Source organism: Sander lucioperca, chromosome 1 (genome assembly GCF_008315115.2).
Source record: "Sander lucioperca isolate FBNREF2018 chromosome 1, SLUC_FBN_1.2, whole genome shotgun sequence".
Lineage (NCBI taxonomy): Eukaryota > Metazoa > Chordata > Actinopteri > Perciformes > Percidae > Sander > Sander lucioperca.
Window position 1 is genome coordinate 36,217,219 of NC_050173.1, and position 13,175 is coordinate 36,230,393.

Sequence of the window (13,175 nt, forward strand, 5' to 3'; positions counted from 1 at the left end):
TAAGATGGTTTTCCAACCTTAAAGCCACTCAAGTAGGAAAAAGGAAAGTGTATGTTGAAGGGCTAATGAAGCACTGTCTGAAGCTCTCTTGTGGTAACAGGGTCTGCTAGAAATGTTTCCCTGGCATCCACCGGGATGTAGATATCAATAGAGATGGTGAAACTGATCACAGTAACCTTCACCTCTCTCCCACCCTGTTCTTTACTGCCGTCTCTGGTTTCATCCTCGCCTCTCTGTGTTGTTTTCCCTCTCAGCACTTTAATCTTGAAAGCAGCTGCCCCTGATGAGGAAGATCAAAGCCGAGCACAGGTCACCAACTCCATCCTCGTGATCACGGTGCACATGATATTATTGATTTCTCTGAGATCAATCTCGTCAGCTGCTGTTATCCTCTATTGTACCAAAGAGAGATGGATGTAAAGAAAGGATGAGGAGGAGAATCCGACCCATTATGTAAGTCGCAGGGAGGATTTTTCAGAAGGTGACAACAATGTGTGGAACACAAGTCCGCTGAGGTCTTTGGATGTTATTTATTTAAACTTTTCGTCTAAATGTGTCCGCCGTGTCAGAGGGACGCCTGTGCAGATCTGGCAGGGAGAGCTTTTCTGAGAAATGGGCGAGATGAACGCTCTCATAGCCACAGGGAGTTGCATGACGTCAGCCGCCATTCACTGTTTGTGCACAGTTTTGTGTTTTGTTACACACTCACACGGATGTATGAAGCAGTGTTTTTTTCCAGATGAATGCTCGCATAGATGCCTAGTTCTTAAGTAAGATAACCCTTTGGAGCAAGGCAGAGGTGGATTACATGGCTACTGAGCCCAGAGTCACAGCCAAGGATACAATCAAAGTGGTGGGAATGGAAGGATGGTGGAGGAAGAGGGAGAAAGAGAGAGGCCAAAGCAAGTGAGGGGTTTCTATTTCAAATCTCCCTGGACCCCCAAGGCACATCCGTTCTGGCTGCATCCTCCACCAAAATAAATCATTTCCATCAAAGGAAAAGTTCTGACCATATTCAGTGTTTCAAACTGGCACATGCTGCTGTATTTATAAAAACGTATTCATTGCAGTTTAAAATGACCACAGACATTTGACAGGCTGCCGAATCAAACTTAAAATTGACTCAATTAATAATAGAAAACACATCCTCTGACATTCCTACTGGCAAACTGTTTTTTTATGATCTTATATAACATATCTGTTATGTTGCTCCACTAGACAGGCTGCTTTGTAAATGATCTTTTCTCACATTCTTTGCAAAGACTGCCTTTAATATTTTTCTCAAAGCATAAAAAATCAAATGGGCAAAACCAGTAATATTACACTAGACACAGAGTCTGTTTAATGCAGCCGAGCTCCACCGAAGTAATTGCCTCAGTTTCCTGTGGGTTGCTGTCTGTCTGTCTGTCTGTCTGTCTGTCTGTCTGTCTGTCACAGGGATCAATAGGGAGTGCTCTTGCATGGGCTGCTGAACTTTTCCCCCTGTCCTCTCCAAGTCGCACATAACGTTCATCTCTGTGCACCAAAGCTCAAGCCCTTTCTTTCTTTTGTTGCAGTGCTGTATGATTGAACATGAACATTTATTATTAACAAATTGCTTACGTCATCTGACAAGTAAGGGGGAAGATCATTTACGTAGTCGGTGATGATGTGATTGGTCGCCCGAATTAAAAGCCTTAAAGAACACCAAAGGATGCCAGTTTGGAGACGAAGAGAGTGTTTTAATTCATTTTAAAGGTAACTGCATGAAGAGGACACAGGAGAGGGGATGAGGAGGGGTGGGTGCGTGTCAACAAAATTACACCACCGAGGCTTGACAACGTGAAGCAGTCAGGAACACACACACACATACACACACACGCGCACACACACACACACACACACACACACACACACACACACACACACACATGCAGCTATCCGCGCCCGCTGCCGGGGCTGTGCGTCCGAGTGCGCCAGTGAGTGTGTGTTTTGAATTCAAATGCAGCAGCACACCAGAGCTGCAAATGCGGAGACTGAGAGGAGGATGGCGATGATGTGTTTGGGAACGGAAGCCTTCACAATTTTTTTACACGAGTAAAAAAAATTATTCACAAGATGTCTCAGCCTGGCTCACATTATCCCAGCTCACAATCACACACACTGACCCGTGATAAGTAGCCCACTTCTGGGGTATTCCAACCGTGCCAGGCACAATTTGCAACATTAAGCGGGATAATAATCATGAAGATGCACCTACCATATTGACTTCAGACACCATGTCTATGCTGGCTATGTCTATATTCATTCCCACAGCCACCGGCGCACCTGTGAAGGAAAAGAGGCATTAATACAAAATGAATAATTCTCTCATCATGTAAATTTAACAAATTCGTGACGTGCGCTCAGGTTTCTCTCTGCTCCCATCCACCTACAGGAGACTTGTGCATCATCAGCCTCGTCAAAAAAACTCGAAGATGAGCTTAAATGCGGTTAATTTAATCTTTTTAGTGGGCTAATCAAACATTGATGAGCGGGATCGATCACGTTCAAAAGCCTGTCTTATCACCTCCATCATATTAAATATGCACATCATTTCCCTCATAGCCTAATTGGAAAGGCCTATGTGGCTGTGAAGGAATGATTATGTAAATTAAAGCAGATTTTGCGATTCATTACACATGTATTGCACGTCAGGAAGGCGTGAAAACATGACATTCCGTTTCAATGTGCTCGTTACCTCCGAAATCTGGCCTCAACCGAATGTCGTATCCTTTCATCAGTCTGTCCACTGTTTCTTTTACCAGAGGCATATTGCTCGGATCTTTGAGATCCTTGACGCTGTGGGAGAAAAAGGTGGTGTAATGCAAAACAGCTTATTAATATCACACGCCAGGCACGCTTTAACAGAGGCTACATGGCATGCAAGACAGAGAGGACCAAAACAGGAAAACGAGATTACCTTTGAGCACAGACAAAAGTCACTATTAAAGAAAAAGTCAAAATCCCAAAGTGGTTTTTCCTGATCCTCCCCATCGCAACAGTATTGAGGCGGTTTCGGGATGCGAGTGAGGAGAGCGCGCATCCAACTTACTCCAGACAGTGCAGAGGAGCCAATGAGAGGCGCATGCGTGCAGCCAGCCCAAGATCAAAGAGTGGAGACTGATGATGGTGGATGAGCAGTTTCCATTGCAGAGAAAAATATTAAAGGGACAAGTGGTTGTGCGTAATGAAGAAGCAAACATGTATGCCAGGAGTGAAATGAACAACAGCGGTGTTAATTTCAGGCATATTTTATTTTTATGTTTATTACAGGGCAGACGAGTTTGTCTATATCATGACAAGGTCAAACAATGGGCCTGAAGGGTTAAAGTGGTCAAAATGAAAACTTAAGATACACTTTATTCCTTCAGTTTTATGTTACTGCACATGCTAAGTGGCTAAAAAGAGAATAACACTCCATCCATTGCAAGTAGACACTTTATATGTAAACATCTGTGCCCAACAATAATGCAGCATCTGTACAAAAATAGAAAATGAATGCCATCAACACTTATGGGTATTAAATCCTACTCTTCCCTGCAATGTCTAAAGAGGACCTGCAGTAGATCTGGAAATGCAGAGGGAGCAACAGAGCGCCAGAGCAGAAAGGTGGGATGAAAAACACAATCCCACAATTCATTTTCTCAGGTTTGAGTTGATTTTTGAAGCCGCGGGGAGGGATGTGAGGCTCCTGTAAATTGCCTTTGATCTTGTTGTAGTGGGAGCTATGCCTCTGTAGAGGGCAGGCTTCTGAAAGCATTGGTTCACTGTTGCATCACCACCAGTTACAGCCATCATAGATTATATCATCCACTTCTTTTTGATGTGTTTCTTGGTTTGTGTGTCTAAGTGTGCATCTGAGCGTCAAGCGTACTGTATGTGTGTGCCGTCTGTCTCAGTCCGGGGGCCCCGAGAAGTTGTTGTGTGTACGTGGTGGGCTTTAAAGTGATTGAGGCCCATGAAGGGCAGCTCTTCAGCTACTGATCAGAACACAAGTTGGCAGTGGTCACAGTCTGTGAAATGAATAGATGTGCGGCAGGAGAATAAATGAGTTTCTGATTAATTTCCTCTGTCAGATGAGAGTAGAGAAACCGCTGAGTGTTTGTTCACACACAGAGAGACAGGAGGGTGAGGCTGGCTGGCTGGATGCTGAAGGTCTCTCAGGCTGCACATGGCCTTTTCCAGGACCTCTCAGTTTTTAAGAGCCGCGTTCCTGCAAGACGAGAATACAACAGAGCACAAAATGTGAGAGGAGCATACAGAAACCTCTCTCTTCCCACATTTAGAGACTCTCTATCTGCAGTACACTGCACAGCCCAAACTGTAACTGTGCTCCCTGTCCTCTCAGTGCCTTCTTCAAAAGTATCAAGCGAGGGGCGTGGCAAAAATATGTAAAGGGAATAGATGTGATGCAGCTGTTCTCATGCTCTCCATCTTGTCTCTCTCATTATTCTGCAGAACGTTATGAACAAAATAACCACAGAATTCTCTGACAGGAACATGGGAAGCATGATGAGCAGATTTGCATTCCCCTGTGTTGCATAACACATCTCTCTCTCTCTCTCATCCGTCTCTCTCACTCTTTCTCTGTCTTTTTTGCACTGTATCTCTCTCTTTCTTTCTTGGACATGGAGCTTTGTGTTCTATAGGTGGTTCATTAATAAGCGGGAAAGTGAATAGTCACTTTTTCATGTGCTTAATGTACAAAGCAAGCTCTGGTTTCTCTTGCCCGGGAGACCTGCCCCCCACCGAGAAACCCTCAGGTAAAACTTATATAAAAGAGGAGAAAGCTTGATGCATCTTTTTCTTCTCAAATGAACTGAGCGCCCAGCCCTTTTTGTATTGTAGATCTATGATGATGATAAAAGCCACAGTGCTGGCAGTAATGCAGCAACAACGCCACCTAACATCATTCTCCTCTTTTCCCCCCCTTCTACAACTCCCAGGGCTGTTTCAGCATTAGAAATTATTGATGCCTTTACTGCCTAGATAAAAGTCTTTGACAAAAACTGTAGGTAGCTATTGTTCCACTGAAGCTATCATAATTGGAGCAGAGTGAGACAGGGTTGTAGCTCTTTGAGATACAAAGTAAGTATGCATAAATATCCTTTTCGGATTTCCACCTCTCCTTTTTTACCTTGTTTGTACAAGAATGCTGGTTATATTCCAGGTATGTCTCTGCTATTTTTACTATTTTGCATGAAAGGCTGCCTGGATCTGCTGCCTAGTCACACAAGACTTAAAAGGTTAAAGGTTAAACTCCAAAGGGAAGCTTTCTTGTAAGATGTAATACTGGGTAAAATCACCAGTAGTGTGTGTGCTCATGTCAGTGGCTCATGGGGCTGGGACCGCCCCCAAAGGGTCACAACATAAACCTTAAGGTTTGCAAAAATAAAAAGTTGTTCTGTTACTTAAAGTGCTCATATTATGCTTTTTTGGCTTTATTGTGTTATATATCTTTTTGTGCATGCTACAGGTTGACAAAGTGAAAAAGGCCAAAGTCCACCCCAAATGGACTTACCATCTCCAACAGTAAACACTGTTCACAAACTGCTCCAAACAGCTCTCCTTTACTTCCGTGACGAGCGTGCGTCACTTTGTAACACACGTTATAATGCTCACCTAGCTGCTAGCGTGGCACGCCCTCATACTCTGCTTCTGACTGGCTAGTAGTCCTGACCTAGCTACTGCGCATGTGCGACTCCCAACAAAGATGGAACAGAAGTGAGATGCCTCACTTTGTAGCTAAAACAGAGAGCTCAACACACAGGGTGAAAAGAGGAGCTGCAGCAATGTGCAGTACAACAAAAATATGATTTTTGAAAATGAAACCATGTAAACCTATTCTGGCACAACCTCTAAATACAATTATGAACCTGAAAATGAGCATAATATGAGCACTTTAAATGATGGGTCTTTTTTCAGGCTTTTCTTAAATTTAACTTTTCCTGTGAAATACCAGACAATTCTTCCTCTTCAATTCTCCAAGTAATAATCAGAGATAATCACTCTTTCATAACTGGTTAACATATTCAACCTCTTATATGAGGTTGCAGGTAGATATTGCTTTGTGTTAGGGGGGGTCACAAGCCAAAATAGTTGGGACTAACTTCTTGCAATTACCTACAGTGAAAGAACAATTTAAGGATAATGCTGATATTTCATGTTTAATGTTTTTTCAACTCGAAGTAATATCGTAAAACATGTGGGTACTGTAGTTTTTAGCTTTAAAGGTTACTCTACGGGAGTAAATTGTGCATTTATTGGGGACTATATTTTCAGGTGTGTATTAATACACATTTGGTGCTCAAGTGAGTATTTATGGCTTTGACTCATGAGATTGACTCATAATAAACTACAGTGTCCATGTTCATCAAAATAAAAAACATGTCACCCAGTGTAACAGTGTGGCAGATTGATGTGTTTTGAAGTTCCTGGAGCACTAAGTTATATCAGGCATTGGCTACACAGACAATATAGTACAATCAACTCATTGTTGGATTTTGATTTGTTGATAATAAGAGAAATAGAGACTATCATCAGACCCTTATAGCTGAATGTGACTAGTGTACCTGGCGATCTCCATGGTGTCCTTGGCCAGGTAGATGTACCAGTAGACTAGGTTGAAGAGCGCAAAGGCCAGGGGGAAGAGGATGCGGGCGTACTTGTCGATGGGGCTGGTGCCAGCCAGCTGCGGGATTTGAGGAAAAGCTGAGCCCTGCTGGAGGAAAATCGGCACCCGTGAAGCTTCTCCTGGCTCACTGCGACACACTGAGTGGTTTCTCCTCTTCAGGTCTTCCTGATGGCTGCTGTCCAACTGGTGGGAGGGGGTGGTTTGGAGGAAAAGCAGGAAGAGATGAGTAAGTGTGTGTTTTTGTGGGGTTTCTCCTCAGTGAGAGAAAAAGGGTAGTTAGGGAATTTCAAGCCAGCAAGTACATGTATGGTGATTTAATTGTGCTGGAGTCATGTACAGTATATAAGGCTGGCAGTTATGTGGGTTCCCACAGGAGCTTTCTCTCAATGGCAGCAGGAAGTTTGCTGGATGCCCATATGATGGTTAGGAGATTATGCAGGGAGGAGTGCTGGAGTTGTTCTCTGTTCTCACATTGAGGCTATTTTTAAAGAATCTAACCATGAGCCCCACACGTGAGACAGATCCCAGGAGGAAGCTGTGGTGGCTTACTATATTAGCATAAAGCAGGTAGAGATGAGAGCACTACAACAGCACATATTACTATTTAATGTGTGGTGTGCCCTGAATGAGGAGAATGGAAGAGGCAGGGTGACTACTTGGAAATGCATAGAAAAAGACCTCCGATCTGTGGCATGATTTCTTTTTCTCTACATCTGAGTCTGGAGCTGCTGCTGGCTTCCTGTTCATTATCAACATCACTGTATCATACTCTGCAACAGTGAGGATACTCTGTACCTCTACTCACCATTATTAGCTATAAATGCATTTGAGATGCCACGTGATATGAATCACGCCCCTTCTCTTCAAGTGATAGCATAAGCTGATGTTGCTGAGCAGGTTGCTATCATACCACGTTTAGGAACAATACCTACTATCCTATACTCAGTTCTTATGGTAGAAAATCTGGCTGGTAAGATGATTATGTATACCTGTTTATAACCAGGAACCCACTCAAATCATTGGTTCGTTTTTTCAAACTTCCTTTCACTGCAGACAATCAGGTTCTAATGAAATAATGGTTATTCTACTGATAAGAGATCTATTTACTCGCATATATTTTTTCCATTTTGAAGAAAGCATGTTGGGAAACACACCTATTCGCTTTCTTGCTGAGCATTAAGCTTGATACCACTCTCGTGTCTTTATGCTAAATATTTTTGCTAAAGCCAGCAGCCGGTTAGCTAGCTTAGCATTACGACTGAAAACAGGGGCAAACAGCAACCAAAGCTGTTCTAAGGTAAGCTAACCGACTTTTAAAATATATTCATTATCGTGTTTTTTATGCTTTTGTTTTACTTAAATGTCAGAGTCTTACCTAAATAAATGGACCTGAAAACCTATTTTCTTCATCAGCGTCTTACTATGAGCGATGGTGTCCTACATTAACACAAGAGTTTCTGCTGAAGTTACAACAATTTTGGTTATTTCACATTTCGTTATGAGATTTCAGTGTTCTGTGTGGTTTGTTGGAAAAACACGACGTCACACGAGTTTTGCTTCATTTAAATCTAAATGTAATGACCACATCCACACAGTCCGAAGAACATTTATTGAGATTTTGACTGTTCAACTAATTGCTGCTTATTTAGTTATTAATATTCATGTTATAGAGACATACTAACAATTTAAACCATGTTTTAGGGGCCTTAAAATCTTAATATACCACTTTTCTACAGTTGTTATACATTGTTTTATGTGTAATATATGAATTGAAACAGCAAAAAATTTTTTGGTATATTCTGGTTCTACAAACATTGGTATAAAATTGGCACAGAAAGGTGCTGGGTAATCTGTTGCACTCAATTAAGGGATCACCATGTTTTAATGATGATATAAAGTCAGCTTCTCACCGAAATTGTGTTTTCATCATCGCTGCCGGTATCTAACACCTCAAACCTTTCTCGTCTAGCTTTCTGCTTCTTCAGACGGTTGGCCTGGAGGGTGGCAAAGTAGTTTACTGCTGCAAATTCAACGAGAGCCGACGCCACAAAGGCAAAACACACAGCAATGAACCAGTCCATGGCGGTGGCATAGGCTACTTTGGGAAGTGACTGACGGGCGCTGATGCTCAAGGTGGTCATGGTCAGCACTGTGGTGATGCCTGGAGGAAGACAAGCATTTATGAAACACACAAAGAGAAGTATTACTATAACAAACATGATTAGTACACATTCATTGGTGGGAAGAGGGGCATACCAGCAACTGTGCGTGCAGGAACAGACTCTTTGTTGATCCAAAAAGAGACTTGTGACAGCACAACAACCATTATAAGAGGAACGTAAGTCTGTATAAGGTAGTAGCCCAGCTTCCGTTTGAGGTGGAAATGGACCACCTGCACAGAGTAGTGACCTGCAAGATAAACAGCATGTGTGAAGAGAGCAACCCCGAGGGACAGAGCAGAGTAGCACAGAACGGATGCCTTAGCCCGCCCTTGAAACAGAATAGCTGCTGAGAGAAACATAAAGATATATTGCTGCTGTTAGTACGGGAATAGCCCTTGAACCGAAAGACAGAATGCAAGAGACAAGAGGAAGGAAGAGAGGAAGGACTAAAAGGAGGACGGAAGGAGGAGGGAGCACAGCAGACATGGGATAAAGTCAAGAAGAAGGAGTAGGTGAGGAGGGGGCAGAAGGAGAGCATGCAGAGTCACTATCCTAACACTGCCCTGCTCTGTCTAAACACATGCATGCAGACATTTACAGACTAAGAACACGCTGCTGCTGCTGCTGCTGCACACGCACACGCACACACACACACACACACACACACACACACACACACACACACACACACACTACTCCATCCTTCCTCCTCTCTGTCGGTGCATTCACTGGGCTTTAAACCCTATAGTTCTTTTTAAAGGCACACTGTACGCATTAGGCCTGACCACTTAAGCATCTTACACTAGACGGCTGCTCAAGGAAGTCTTTGCTTTTATACCGGCTCTACTGTTGGGGAGTAATGGACACTAGTGCAGAGTTTAAAGAGACTCATCTGACCTCTATACTCTCAGATCCATCAGTTAATGAGATTTTTTCAAATTAAACTTAAGGTTGCGGGTACGACTGCAAAAGTGTCCTTATAAGAAGAGCAATGTGATAGCTGACGGTAAGCGTTACCTGTGTTTGATTTGAATATTTCACTGGACAAAGTCTGTCCCACCAGGTCATATTGCAGAAGACTCATGGACTCAGCGGGACACTCGACAGAGGCTACTGGTCCCTTCCTCCAAGTGAAAAGGATTTCACTGCTCGTGTAGGCATCTAAAAATGCAAAGGAAATCAGGAACAACTTTGAAAAACTCAAGGGGAGACACATTTATGAATCTGGGCATTATTATTCCTTTTGTTTATGAACACAGCTGTTATACTTACAGCTTCCAAACCTGAGAGGACAGGAGTGAGCGTCCATAGGGAAGTCCATCAGCCTCATTGGACACTCTGCGCCAATGGTTAGCCTAACAGCAAGAGAACACACAGACACAAGTTATCTCTTCCTATAAACGTAGTGCCCACTAAATATCTCATCAACAAAACAATAAGTAAGATCACCTCATGGTGTAGAGGACAGTCCCGTTCTGCATGATGCGGAAGAGTTTGTTAGGTGTGGTCGTGTTATGAGAAATTGACTTCCTGGAGTTTTGGAAGAAAGTGTCTGGCGTCCAGATTTTGTCTACCATGCGGTTGTTCAGTCGCAGGACTTCAGGGGGGCCCTCAAATTTTAGCCGCTCATCAACCCACATCTGACGGAAGAACATGTCCATGGTGTATTCCTGACGCATGAACATAACGTGTTAGTGGATGTAAAATAAACCATTCCCTAAATTCTAGTTTCAAACTTAAATATTCATTCATTCATCAGTCTGCATGATACTGGAGAGCCATTTCAACTTGCAGTGGAAGGTGTGGAGAGATGACGAGGAAATGATGGGTGCCACTCATCCCAGATAATCATTAATCAATCCATTCAGCCATTCCCTCCATCTGACATATTGTCATATTGATTTAGAGGCCATCAGTAATGGCGTTATAGAGCAGGTCAAACATATTAAAGCTCATTAGATGAAGTGCTGTTATCTCCCACAGTCTGCACATACACATCTCCTTACAGCAGTAGTATTTTACCATCTCAACATCTGAAACAGGTCCAAAGCTGGTGACAAAGATGTCTGTTTTCACCTCCGTAACACCACCTGCAGCAGTAATTATAACAACTGTACAACGCACACAACAATACAAGATGCACAATAATAGACTTGCACAATCTAATTATTGTATCACTAAATATATCAATCTTTAGAAACAAGGCTTTAGGATTTAAAGTCTTAATTACCTCCAGATCCTGGTCGTAGTCTGTTGTCATAACCATCCAAAAGTCGATCCAAAATGAGAGTGATGTTGTCCGAGTAAATCTTCTCAATTCCAAATACACTACCAAGACTGCAGAGAAATAAAAGGTTAAACTCCAAGGCTCATGGTACTCTGACCCTTGTTCAAGCAGAGAGGGAAGACTTACCTTATCCAGCAGATAAAAGTAACTAAAGTTAATGTCAGGACGGCCATCCTGGGGAGAAATTGTCAACAAATTTGCAGTCAGCTAGCCTTATTGGCGTTGTTAAAGTGACTGGCATGTATGCATAAGGACACAGAGGCACTAAACCAAGAACAGTAATCTAATTAACAGATTAGTAAATCCACTCCATTTTTAGACAAACTGTTGATTCTATTGGTTTCCTTTAAAGAAAAAGTTAAATTATTTAAAACACTAAAGGCAATGCAACGTATCCATCAATGACAATAAAGCACTGACAAGTCTGACATGTACACATCTCATAAGAATTAGTTTTTCTTGCTGCAGTTATTTTATCAGACAGCAGATGGCGCTAATGCCACAATGTTGTTCACAACCGGAACTGTTATCCATACTGAGCGACGAAGAAGAAGTTTCGAGAGTGAGGGGGCAAAAACAACATGGCGAGAAATAACATAACTACCAAACTGAAACTACTTTAACTTGAGATGTTTATAACAACAGTTCTGTGAAGCAGTCATCAAGTAAAGAGCGGTAACGATTAATCGCGTAGCAAACTGTTAGCCAGATACAGTGTAAGTTAGTTAGTTAGCTGACGTTAGCCAACCTGTCAGCCGTGTGTGAAGCCGCAGCATGTCGGTGCACTTCGAGGAGAGGAGCGGCGTTGTCCCCTGCCAGACGCCCTGGGGCTCCTGGTATCAGACCATGGAGGAAGTTTTTATCGAAGTCAATGTGCCTCATGGGACGTCTGGTAAAGAGGTCAAGTGCCATTTGGGATCCAGAGACATTGAGCTGCTTGTCAAAGGGAAGGAAGTTTTCAAGGTAAACTATCAATCAACTTAATGTAAACTAGTGGCCGGGTTGGCTCAGTTGGTAGAGGAGGCGCACATATACATAGAGGAGGTTTATGCCTCGACGCAGAGGTCCAGGGTTCGAGTCCGACTTGTGACGAATTCCCTGCATGTCTTCATCCCTCTCTCCCCTTTCTCACTTCGCTGTCCTAAGGCGGAAAAGCCTAAAAAAAAACTTAATTTTAACTTAAGAGAAAGAACGGTAAATGAAAAAAAGTATACACTGAATGTGGGAGTACTTGATTTCTTTTGTTTTTGAGCATGTTACGACCAGGCTACGACTCAGCCCTCTAGGGGGAAAGGAAATAAAAGTAGATGCATTTGGTAAAATATATTTTTAGTTTTTTTTTTTTTTTTTAAGTTATTTATTGCGTGGAAACTTGAATTTACAAATGACACAAAAACAAAACACGCAAACTCCAAAAGGAAGAGGGCACGTGGCCTCTCGTTACTGCTCAAATCAAATAAATAAATAAATAAATAAATAAAAAGCGGACTCCTCAACCAGAGCTTTTGCACTGGGTATGAATTCTATGAATATGAATTCTTGATTCATATTCAAAATGTGTACGTCACTTTTATGCTGCAGGTGGTAAAGGTTGGGCTCATCTTAACTACTTCACACACTGCTGGGTACCTTGTGAATGCCCCTTGTAATCAATATTCTTTTATAACCTGAACCAATTTAAAATAATAATTTATTTGTTGATTATATTTTTTATTATTAATATGAACCTGCAAAGTAACTTATAACCAAAGTCATCAAATGTAGTGTAGTAAAAAGTACAGTATTTGAATCTGAAAATAAAAGTAAAGTATGGAAAAGTTATACTTAATTACAGTATTCGAGTAAATGTACTTAGTTACTTTCCACTACTGGGAAAAGCACAGGTGTAATCAATAATATTTATGTTGGCTGTATTCCATTTCAAGATGGATGAATACAGGAATTTCAATGGCCTTTCTTCATCTAAACCTACTCAGTCTCCTTGACCAGATTAACAATGTGGAGAACAACTCCCTATTACTTAAAAACACATTCATGGAAGAGAAAAAAAGATAGGGAATGCTTAAAGTTG

The 13,175-nt window shown here is 42.1% G+C and overlaps 2 protein-coding genes across 4 annotated transcripts in view; both read right to left on the minus strand.

Annotated features, from left to right (window-relative positions):
* Positions 1–3,015, minus strand: part of gabrb2a (gamma-aminobutyric acid type A receptor subunit beta2a) — a 36,289-nt gene extending 33,274 nt beyond the window's left edge. For both annotated transcript variants that reach the window (XM_031319610.2, XM_031319611.1), the window contains exons 1-3: positions 2,942–3,015; positions 2,720–2,820; positions 2,240–2,307 (exon numbers count right to left, since the gene is read on the minus strand). In XM_031319610.2, the coding sequence (XP_031175470.1) occupies positions 2,240–2,307; positions 2,720–2,820; positions 2,942–3,015 (243 nt within the window). The remainder of the gene's footprint in view (positions 1–2,239; positions 2,308–2,719; positions 2,821–2,941) is intronic.
* Positions 3,016–3,254: 239 nt separating this feature from the next.
* On the minus strand, positions 3,255–12,108 carry gabra6a (gamma-aminobutyric acid type A receptor subunit alpha6a). 2 transcript variants are annotated; one of them, XM_036003256.1, is made up of 10 exons: positions 11,853–12,108; positions 11,048–11,154; positions 10,840–10,907; positions 10,267–10,487; positions 10,090–10,172; positions 9,835–9,978; positions 8,912–9,064; positions 8,566–8,816; positions 6,594–6,838; positions 3,255–4,234 (listed from the first exon to the last, which is right to left on the minus strand). In XM_036003256.1, the coding sequence occupies exons 1-10, from the start codon at positions 12,014–12,016 to the stop codon at positions 4,213–4,215; spliced, it is 1,458 nt and encodes a 485-aa protein (XP_035859149.1). In that variant the 5' UTR covers positions 12,017–12,108; the 3' UTR covers positions 3,255–4,212. The 2 variants fall into 2 exon arrangements, with proteins under 2 accessions (XP_035859149.1, XP_031175473.1); XM_031319613.2 differs by lacking the exon at positions 11,853–12,108 and adding an exon at positions 11,231–11,368.
* Positions 12,109–13,175: the final 1,067 nt, after the last annotated feature.

Coding starts and splice junctions, on each gene's coding strand:
- gabra6a (XM_036003256.1), bottom strand. CDS start 12,016: ATGGCACTTGACCTCTTTACCAGACGTCCCATGAGGCACATTGACTTC. Junction 6,839..8,565: donor ATGATGAAAACACAATTTCG/GTGAGAAGCTGA, acceptor CCCTCCCACCAG/TTGGACAGCAGCCATCAGGA. Junction 4,235..6,593: donor GACACCATGGAGATCGCCAG/GTACACTAGTCA, acceptor CTCGTCTTGCAG/GAACGCGGCTCTTAAAAACT.